Genomic DNA, 10,742 nt, shown 5'->3' with positions numbered 1-10,742 from the left:
ATGATGTTGTAATTTATCTACAGAAAAACGTTGTTCTGAGCTCAACAAACAGTAGTAGCAGTTTGCAAATCATAGAGCCGGGTGAATGGCTCTTTCACCGATGCAATTCGGTTCCCGAGGTTCAACAAAAAGATCCGTTCAGAAAGAGCCGTTCGTTCGTGAACGACACATCACCACACTGCAGTTCTCCACCATTTCGTATCGTGAGCTGGAGGAGCGTTCGTCCAACTTCTCATCCAAGTAAATGGCAGCGGCGCATCATCCATCCGCTGAACTCCCAAGGGACTGGGAGGATAGTTCACGATGCAACAAGCGTTTGGGGAGGACATTCATTGAAACGCAATGACTGTTTTTAAATTCTTGAGGGACTCTTGCTCCAGGGGAAATCTCAGCAGCGATGTCTCTGCTGTGCGTCAGAGGTGGGATCTCTTCCTTCTTCACTATGCTTATTATACTGTACATATCGGTCACATTAATGACATTGCACTCAGGAAAGTTGTCTGTAGGCTATTGGGGAGATGCGCATAGCCCGTTGAGTTGTCCCGTTCCAGTCCAAACATGACCTGGGATGTGAGAAGGGAGCTATTCTATAACACATGTAGATGACATGTTGTCTTTATATGTAGATTATATATTTGGGTTTTATATTTCATATTTGATTGATGATTAGGCCTATGACTTTTGATTCCACTTTGGCTACCTTGCATATTGTCCTTTCTTGCTATATCTTAAACTTTATGCCCTTGTGCAGATCTTCTCTCTAAACAATATTCATGATAGTTTGAATGAGTTGAGTAAACTACACTGTTGTTAGCTTCTCCGTCTGTACTGTACTGTCCCTGGAAGACTCTCCACATAGTTCACCTAGAGCCAGTCCACTTTGTACCACTGGTCAACTAATCATCCAAACCTCTGATTAGTGAATCAGGTGTGCTGGTGGTGGAATACATGATATGAGCTGGTTAGGGGGAGGACAGGTTTGAGAAGGGAAGGACTACATGGACTTTTCTGACCAACATCCCATTGACAGCCCGTCTGACCAAAACCTAAAACTGACCCTAACCTTAACCCTAACCTTAACCCTAACCTTAACCCTAACATTAACCCTAACCTTAACCCTAACCTTAACCCTAACCTTAACCCTAACCTTAACCCTAACATTAACCCTAACCTTAACCCTAACCTTAACCCTAACCTTAACCCTAACATTAACCCTAACATTAACCCTAACCTTAACCCTAACATTAACCCTAACCTTAACCCTAACCTTAACCCTAACCTTAACCCTAACCTTAACCCTAACATTAACCCTAACCTTAACCCTAACCTTAACCCTAACATTAACCCTAACATTAACCCTAACCTTTAACCTTAACCCTAACCTTAACCCTAACCTTAACCCTAACCTTAACCCTAACCTTAACCCTAACATTAACCCTAACCTTAACCCTAACCTTAACCCTAACATTAACCCTAACATTAACCCTAACCTTAACCCTAACATTAACCCTAACCTTAACCCTAACCTTAACCCTAACCTTAACCCTAACCTTAACCCTAACCTTAACCCTAACCTTAACCCTAAGATTAACCCTAACCTTAACCCTAACCTTAACCCTAACCTTAACCCTAACATTAACCCTAACATTATAAAATCAAATCGAATCAAATTTTATTTGTCACATACACATGGTTAGCAGATGTTAATGCGAGGGTAGCGAAATGCTTGTGCTTCTAGTTCCGACAATGCAGTAATAACCAACAAGTAATCTAACTAACAATTCCAAAACTACTGTATTATACACACAAGTGTAAAGGGGATAAAGAATATGTACATAAAGATATATGAATGAGTGATGGTACAGAGCAGCATAGGCAAGATACAGTAGATGGTCTCGAGTACAGTATATACATATGAGATGAGTATGTAAACAAAGTGGCATAGTTAAAGTGGCTAGTGATACATGTATTACATAAAGATGCAGTAGATGATATAGAGTACAGCATATACGTATACATATGAGATGAATAATGTAGGGTATGTAAACATTATATTAGGTAGCATTGTTTAAAGTGGCTAGTGATATATTTGACATCATTTCCCATCAATTCCCATTATTAAAGTGGCTGGAGTTGAGTCAGTGTGTTGGCAGCAGCCACTCAATGTTAGTGGTTGCTGTTTAACAGTCTGATGGCCTTGAGATAGAAGCTGTTTTTCAGTCTCTCGGTCCCAGCTTTGATGCACCTGTACTGACCTCGCCTTCTGGATGGTAGCGGGGTGAACAGGCAGTGGCTCGGGTGGTTGTTGTCCTTGATGATCTTTATGGCCTTCCTGTAACATCGGGTGGTGTAGGTGTCCTGGAGGGCAGGTAGTTTGCCCCCGGTGATGCGTTGTGCAGACCTCACTACCCTCTGGAGAGCCTTACGGTTGTGGGCGGAGCAGTTGCCGTACCAGGCTGTGATACAGCCCGCCGGGATGCTCTCGATTGTGCATCTGTAGAAGTTTGTGAGTGTTTTTGGTGACAAGCCGAATTTCTTCAGCCTCCTGAGGTTGAAGAGGCGCTGCTGCGCCTTCTTCACGATGCTGTCTGTGTGGGTGGACCAATTCAGTTTGTCTGTGATGTGTATGCCGAGGAACTTAAAACTTACTACCCTCTCCACTACTGTTCCATCGATGTGGATAGGGGGTTGTTCCCTCTGCTGTTTCCTGATGTCCACAATCATCTCCTTAGTTTTGTTGAAGTTGAGTGTGAGGTTATTTTCCTGACACCACACTCCGAGGGCCCTCACCTCCTCCCTGTAGGCCGTCTCGTCGTTGTTGGTAATCAAGCCTACCACTGTTGTGTCGTCCGCAAACTTGATGATTGAGTTGGTGGTGTGTGTGGCCATGCAGTCGTGGGTGAACAGGGAGTACAGGAGAGGGCCCAGAACGCCCCTTGTGGGGCCCCAGTTTTGAGGATCAGCGGGGTGGAGATGTTGTTGCCTACCCTCACCACCTGGGGGCGGCCCGTCAGGAAGTCCAGGACCCAGTTGCACAGGGCGGGTCGAGACCCAGGGTCTCGAGCTTGATGACGAGCTTGGAGGGTACTATGGTGTTAAATGCCGAGCTGTAGTCGATGAACAGCATTCTCACATAGGTATTCCTCTTGTCCAGATGGGTTAGGGCAGTGTGCAGTGTGGTTGAGATTGCATCGTCTGTGGACCTATTTGGGCGGTAAGCAAATTGGAGTGGGTCTAGGGTGTCAAGTAGGGTGGAGGTGATATGGTCCTTGACTAGTCTCTCAAAGCACTTCATGATGACAGAAGTGAGTGCTACGGGGCGGTAGTCGTTTAGCTCAGTTACCTTAGCTTTCTTGGGAACAGGGACAATGGTGGCCCTCTTGAAGCATGTGGGAACAGCAGACTGGTATAGGGATTGATTGAATATGTCCGTAAACACACCAGCCAGCTGGTCTGCGCATGCTCTGAGGGCGCGGCTGGGGATGCCGTCTGGGCCTGCAGCCTTGCGAGGGTTAACACGTTTAAATGTTTTACTCACTTCGGCTGCAGTGAAGGAGAGTCCGCATGTTTTCGTTGCAGGCCCTGTCAGTGGCACTGTATTGTCCTCAAAGCGGGCAAAAAAGTTATTTAGTCTGCCTGGGAGCAAAACATCCTGGTCCGTGACGGGGCTGGTTTTCTTTTTGCAATCCGTGATTGACTGTAGACCCACATACCTCTTGTGTCTGAGCCGTTGAATTAACAGGCATGTTTTCCTATGGGGACTTTGATTTCCCCTAATTCTCTTTAGAGAATAGTCTTTGCACTGGAATGTTTGGTGACATATGTATTGCAAGGTATTTTAAACCTCATTTTGTTTCTTTATAGTATGCAACTGTAATTCAGCACTTGCCTCTAAAGAAATGTGTATTTAATGTTCAAGCGTTCTTATTGGTTCGTTCAACTCTGATGACAATAAGGCGTGATGTGATTGGCCTGCTTGCAGATCACGAACGTCAGGTCTCCCCAGTATGAAAATGTGATGCAAGGGGTAGGTCACGTTCTGGATACTATTTTCTATTTTACAATGTGTACAAGTTTGCTGTACGTTACTGATTTATACATGTGTGTGTGTATATGGTACTTGTTAGGGATTGAGGGGCTTTCTGGGATGTGCTTTGGTATATGATGGCTGTATATAAGTGGGTTAGCTAACATGCACCGATGTAATGGTCACATAAGCCCATAACACAGTTGTTTTCATGCTACAGATTTTACCATTGACAGCCATCAACATCGTTAAGCCCTTCACAACTAACCTGCTGTTTCCTATTTAACAACAGATAATAATGCTCAACTGGGACCACTGGCTGGGGTGATTTATTTGAACAAAACACAACGCAAGGAGAGAACGATTAACATCTGTTACACTAACAACAGTGTAGTTTACTCAACTCATTCAAACTATCATGACTATTGTTTAGAGAGAAGATCTGCACAAGGGCATAAAGTTTAAGATATAGCAAGAGAGGACAATATGGTGCAAGGTAGCCAAAGTGGAATTTTTTTATTTCACCTTTATTTAACCAGGTAGGCAAGTTGAGAACAAGTTCTCATTTACAATTGCGACCTGGCCAGGATAAAGCAAAGCAGTTCAACACATACAATGACACAGAGTTACACATGGAGTAAAACAAACATACAGTCAATAATACAGTATAAACAAGTCTATATACGATGTGAGCAAATGAGGTGAGATAAGGGAGGTAAAGGCAAAAAAAAGGCCATGGTGGCAAAGTAAATACAATATAGCAAGTAAAACACTGGAATGGTAGATTTGCAATGGAAGAATGTGCAAAGTAGAAATAAAAATAATGGGGTGCAAAGGAGCAAAATAAATAAATAAATTAAATACAGTAGGGAAAGAGGTAGTTGTTTGGGCTAAAATATAGGTGGGCTATGTACAGGTGCAGTAATCTGTGAGCTGTTCTGACAGTTGGTGCTTAAAGCTAGTGAGGGAGATGTGTTTCCAGTTTCAGTGCTTTTTGTAGTTCCTTCCAGTCATTGGCAGCAGAGAACTGGAAGGAGAGGCGGCAATGAAAGAATTGGTTTTGGGGGTGACGAGAGAGATATACCTGCTGGAGCGTGTGCTACAGGTGGGAGATGCTATGGTGACCAGCGAGCTGAATCAAAAGTCATAGGCCTAATCATAAATCAAATATGAAATATAAAACCAAAATATAATCTACATATAAATGTAGTAGAGTTGAAAAGGTTATTCCATCAAACTTCAAATGAATAGAATAGTACACAAGGCAGAACACAACAACCCGTTTGGGGGTCAGTTCCCCAAGCCCGCGAACAGGAATATTCCAAGTTCAGACAGCAGGGGGAGTCAGATCGCTATGATCGCCAGGAAATTTACTTTTGGTGTCTATTTTCAATTGTTGCGCTACTGTTGATGTTAGGTAGGCAGCTACAGTAGCTGAAAGATGTTAACATCTTGAGGTTTTGTTTCATTAAATGTATTTTATTTCATCTGGGTGCTTGCATCACCTACTAACACCCTGGTACAACCCGTAGCTCCCGTTCTCCTCAGTCTGAGAAAACACTGAGAGAAAGGTATGTGTTGCAGATGACTCCTTAAGTCCATAACGTGATATAAATAAAACATCCCGATGTTAATGCTGTAGATATTGTGATAAGGGAGTGTGAGACTATTGAAACATGTAACTTTCAGTGTTTTATTGTTATTAATATAGTTTACAGAGTGCTAAAAGTGCTGCTGTTGCCAGCTAGCATGCCTTTCTGTGCTGCAGACGGTTAGCTGAGCTGCCCACTTGTGCTGGCGTTGCATTATGGGAGATGTAGTTTTGTCCTCTACGGTCTGAATGGGATAGAGGCGAACTTGTTTGTGTTGCAGTGTTTTTGTACATGAGTTGTTGTGTTTTGGGACTGTCAACACTGAAAGCACCTCGCAATGTATTGGGGATGTGAGACAGGATATGGGTTTTACCTTTCTTCATGCTCCTGTGTAGAACAACTTGTCAGATGGTGCATTGGAGACTGATGTGTTCCTGTCCTGTCTTTTCACAATACTATTGCAGATCAACATAAGCCAGCAGCATACCACCCTGCATACCACCGCTGGCTTGCTTCTGAAGCTAAGCAAGGTTGGTCCTGGTCAGTCCCTGGAAGGGAGACCAGATGCTGCTGGAAGTGGTGTTGGAGGGCCAGTAGGAGGCACTCTTTCATCTGGTCTAAAAAGTATCCCAATACCCCAAGGCAGTGATTGGGGACACTACCCTGTGTAGGGTGTTGTCATTTGGCAGGGATGTTAAACGGGTGTCCTGACTCTCTGAGGTCATTAAAGATCCCATGACACTGATCGTAAGAGTAAAGGTGTTTACCCTTAAGGTCCTGGCTCAATTCCCAATCTGGCCCTCAAACCATCTCAGTCACCTAATAATCCCCAGTTTACAATTGGCTCATTCATCCCCCTCCTCTCCCCTGTAACTATTCCCCAGGTCATTGCTGAAAATGAGAACGTATTCTCAGTCAACTTACCTGGTAAAATAACGGATAAATAAATATAAATAAAAAATGTATTCATTAAAATAATATGGGGTGGAAGCTATTGGCGTTTTAAGAAAGTATTTTTAATATAAAGTCAATTTAAGTTGGTAGAATATCACCAAGTCAAAAAATACAAAAATACAAAAGTTATTGCTATTGATTGGAGGCATGAGGTCCCTGAACCAATAAGAGTTAGTTTTACTCATGAAAGTCATATAGGGTGGAAGATATTAAGATTTGTTTTTATGTAAAGTGAATTTATATTTATAGAAAATTCTTAGTGAGAAAATACAAAACTTGTTCTTGTTGTTTGGGGGGGGATGAGGTTCCTGAACCAATAACAGTTGGTTGTATTCATGAAATAAATATGGGGTGGAAGATGTTGATGTTTTTATTGTAAAGTGATTTATTTTACCTTTTGTAGATTTTACAGAAGTAAAAAATATGTAACTAATTGCATTTGAGAGAAAAGGTCTCTTTACAGTGTCAAATTTGTTTGAGATCTCTGTCATGTAGTTGAGAAGGTATTGACCTTTTTCAATTACAGGCAATTGTATGCGATGCATTTTTAAGACGGTCCCTTAAACCCCTGACCAGAGGATGGCACATTTTGTAGCTGCATTTTACCTCAAAAGGGAATATGACACCGAATTGGAAAAACAAGGGTTGAAACTTATTCACTATCATCAGACGAGTTAGAATATTACATTGATATATATATATATATTATATGAGGAATTGAAGAGCAAAGTATGAATCTTTAATATAAAGCGAACTTCACCGTTGTAAAACAATGTATGATTGAATCATTCAATTTTGATTCACCAATAAAAACGGTGAGCTAATCTTTTAATAATAATGTATCAACCCTGTTACCTATAGAGAGACCGTCTAGAAATGTTTAAACTATTTACATGTGTTTGGTAAGCTTGCATTCCATTCCCCCTGTCACATGGGGATCTATGGTTGATTCTAGATGAAATAGTCAACTCTGTTACAGTCAACCCTGTCACTTTATTTGGCACTTAACAGGCACTTGCTATAGTCTGTATTTGTTACTCTTGAGATGGGGAAACATGTTTTATATTAAGTTGAACATGTGCTCTTTATGACAGAATGTTAGAATTAGGTGAAATAAAAGTTACACTCCCCAAAAGGTACTCAATTGGTGGAATGACCCAAGTACTGAACTGGAGGTGGGAGAGCTAACGATGTGTCTACTGTTGCTCTCTCCTCAGACTGTTAGAGAAGCTATTTCAATCTGATATTTCTCCTATGGTCTAACATAGATGTGTATAGAGGACTCCTCTCTAATATAACATGTCACACATTGTATCAAACTGATGGAATGTCAGGTGTCTCATTGAAAGTCTAACATCTACCATGACTACTGGATGTTTCAATTCTAATAAATAACAAAACAATCCACACCGTAACAACAATATTGCTTTAAAAAAAAATGCTTTTATTAAAGAGTAAAACTTTGCAAACAAAAATGACATCATCAAACATCACTGGCCTGAGTTGAGCAGCTCTGCCCGGGGATGGAGCCAGCAACTTAGCTGCTACCGGTCCGGTCCAGGCTACCTGCAGACCTCCTCCCAGACCTCCTTTTCAGCACCTCCCCTTAATTAACAGGAGAGGTGGTGGAAATGATCAGAGTTGCATTCAACTTGAATAAAGATGAGAAACTCTGGTCTGTGGAGCCACTGGTCAGAGGGGAGGACTTCTGTTTAAACCATTTCCATTTGGGGATATTTTCTAGGACTGTAGAGGTGGTGATCAGAGATGAATTTAACTTGGATAAAGCTGGGAGTCTCTGTTCTGGGGAGGAGGGTCACTGACCTTAGATGGTTTGTTGCCTGATAAAGAGGATACTTGCTGGCTTGAGGAGACTATAATGTTTTGAGGAGGAAATGTGGCTTGATGACTTAAAGAGGAGGAGGAATTATTGGGCGACACTTTTAATTACCAACGTAACCTCAGTGGAACTGTGGCTTCATCGAGTTCCAGCTCTAGGCAGACAGCACATCAGGAAGGCTGTAAGACATCACAGAGACAGGTAAGTATCTATATATTTACATGTGTGTTGCATGTACACTAAACCCTCACATTTGGATAATGTCACTTTTTAAAGTGATGACATGTATATTAACAGTGTAAAACATGAATAGATGTTTAAACATTCTTTACCCCATCCTAATTTTCTTCCAGATGCTTGGCTTTTTCTTGTTCTTGGAGGTTGGCTCTGATGTTTCAACCTCTTCTGGAGCTTCTCGCTGCTGGCTGTCTGGCGCCTCCTGTTGGTTCTCTGGCCCCTCCTGCTGGTTCTCTGAACTCCCCTCCTGGTTCTCTGCCCATGCCTGTTGCCTCCTTGGCCCCTCCTGCTGGCCATCTCCATATGCAACAGGCTCTTGGCTTACTTGTTGGCCTGTCGCCCACCCCGGCAATTCCTGACCTTGGTTGTAGTCGTGGCTGTGTTGGGTGGTTGGACACCGGGTGATGTACTGGGTGCTGAACTTCTGGATTTGCTCATCAGCCTCCAGATTAATCTGCTCCAGGTACTTTTCCTTCATCTTCTCCCTCTCCTCCTTCAGTTGTTGATGAGTGTGTTTTTTAAGCAGCGACTGCACTCTCCACTGCTTATTGAAGTCCTCCAACTTCTTCCTTCTCTCCTCAGCCTCCAGCAGCTCCTTCCTCTTCTCCCTCTCTCTCTCTGCCCGGGTCATGGTTAGCCTTATGGGTCCAGGGATGACTGGAAGGGGAGAAGAAGTAGAGTTCTCATTCAACTTTGTGGATCTGGTGTCAACTTAAATGTAATGGACACAGGGAATGAGGAATAGAAAACCCAGTTGGATCTCAATGATTCTTTACTCTTCTCATTTGAGCATGGCATGGAATTTGTTAATAAATTAAAATAATTCCCATCCCGAATTGACCTGACCCAAAGTTTAACATGAGTCCCAAATGGCACCTATTCTTTGTAAAGTGCCAGGGCCAGCCCTAGGCATATGCGATTGCTTAGGGCCCCATGGCAACTAGGGGCCCCCTGACCCCCCAAAAACCTTTTTTGGTCAAATTACCCAGGGGCCTTGAACTACAGTGAGCCCCCATTAATTTTGTTAGACAATTTCATTCAGATATTATCTTAACATGCCATAAGTCATGGCAAAATGTGTAGAATTGAAGGAAATTAGCTTTAAAACTGCAAATTCTTCTCTCCACCCCATGGGAAAATGTGTAGAATTGCAGCAAACTTGCTTAAAAAATGCAATATGTTCTCTACGCCCCGTTGCAAAGTGTAGATTGGGAGGAAATGTAGTCAAAAACCTGAACAAAATGTTTCTTAGGGCCTCAAAAGGCTATGATGCACTACTTTAGACCAGGGTCATTGAGATCCAGTTGAGTTTTCCATTCTAAATTCCCTGTGTACAGTACATTTAAGTTGATACCAGATCAGCTTGACCATTTTGGACAGTAGTTTTATATTGAAACAATGATGCAACATGATGACTGGTGTGGAACGTATGTGTGTAGAGGAGACTACAGAGGATGATGTCATAAGCAGAGGGAAAACAGGTCTTACCTATGTGGACGATCTTATCGCCCTCCTCAGCTTCTCTCTGACAGGTTCTCTCTATCTTTTTGAGGTTCCTCTTCTCCCACTTCTTGTTTATCCAGCCCACGGCTCTCCTTCGGATACTTTTATCAGGTGGGAGAATGTCCTCCTTGTCATCTTCCTTCTCCTCCTCCTCTTCAGTGCCCTCTAAGTCACCCCTCTTGTTCTCAAGCATCTCCCTTCTTTCCTCTTCCGACATCTCCTCTTTTTTCTTTACCTCTAAAATCTTCTCTCTCTCTCTGATTAAAGATAAATGGCCTTCAATGGCTCTCTTTCTCTGCTCCTCTCTCTCTTCCTCTCTCTGCCTCTCCTCCTCTCTAATTCTGAACATTTCTTTCTGTCTAGCAATTTCAATCTCTCGTTTTTTATCCTGCTCCTCTTGTTGTCTTGCCCTCTCCTGTTTTCTTTCCATCTCCAGCCGTCTTTCCTCCTTCTCCCTCCTGATTTGTTGTCCTCTTTCTATGTGTTCTCGTTCCCCCTTCAACACTTCTAACCTCCTCTCTTTACGCCTATTGAAGACTTCCCGTGCTTTTGCTTTAACATTAACTACTACATGTTTCTTCATGCTTAC

The 10,742-nt window shown here is 42.6% G+C and overlaps 1 protein-coding gene across 1 annotated transcript; it reads right to left on the bottom strand.

Annotated features, from left to right (window-relative positions):
• Positions 1-8,536: 8,536 nt before the first annotated feature.
• LOC135508515 (trichohyalin-like) lies at positions 8,537-10,742 on the bottom strand. Its single transcript, XM_064928770.1, has 3 exons — positions 10,139-10,742; positions 8,746-9,307; positions 8,537-8,592 (listed from the first exon to the last, which is right to left on the bottom strand). Exons 1-3 carry the CDS (start codon positions 10,734-10,736, stop codon positions 8,568-8,570), a joined length of 1,185 nt encoding a protein of 394 aa, XP_064784842.1. The 5' UTR covers positions 10,737-10,742; the 3' UTR covers positions 8,537-8,567.

This window comes from Oncorhynchus masou, chromosome 21 (assembly GCF_036934945.1).
Source record: "Oncorhynchus masou masou isolate Uvic2021 chromosome 21, UVic_Omas_1.1, whole genome shotgun sequence".
Classification (NCBI taxonomy): Eukaryota; Metazoa; Chordata; class Actinopteri; order Salmoniformes; family Salmonidae; genus Oncorhynchus; species Oncorhynchus masou.
The sequence above is the reverse complement of the archived record's forward strand: the minus strand, read 5'-3'. Positions and strand labels throughout refer to the sequence as shown.

Coding starts and splice junctions, on each gene's coding strand:
- LOC135508515 (XM_064928770.1), bottom strand. CDS start 10,736: ATGAAGAAACATGTAGTAGTTAATGTTAAAGCAAAAGCACGGGAAGTC. Junction 9,308..10,138: donor CGATAAGATCGTCCACATAG/GTAAGACCTGTT, acceptor CTCCCCTTCCAG/TCATCCCTGGACCCATAAGG. Junction 8,593..8,745: donor TGGAAGAAAATTAGGATGGG/GTAAAGAATGTT, acceptor GATGTCTTACAG/CCTTCCTGATGTGCTGTCTG.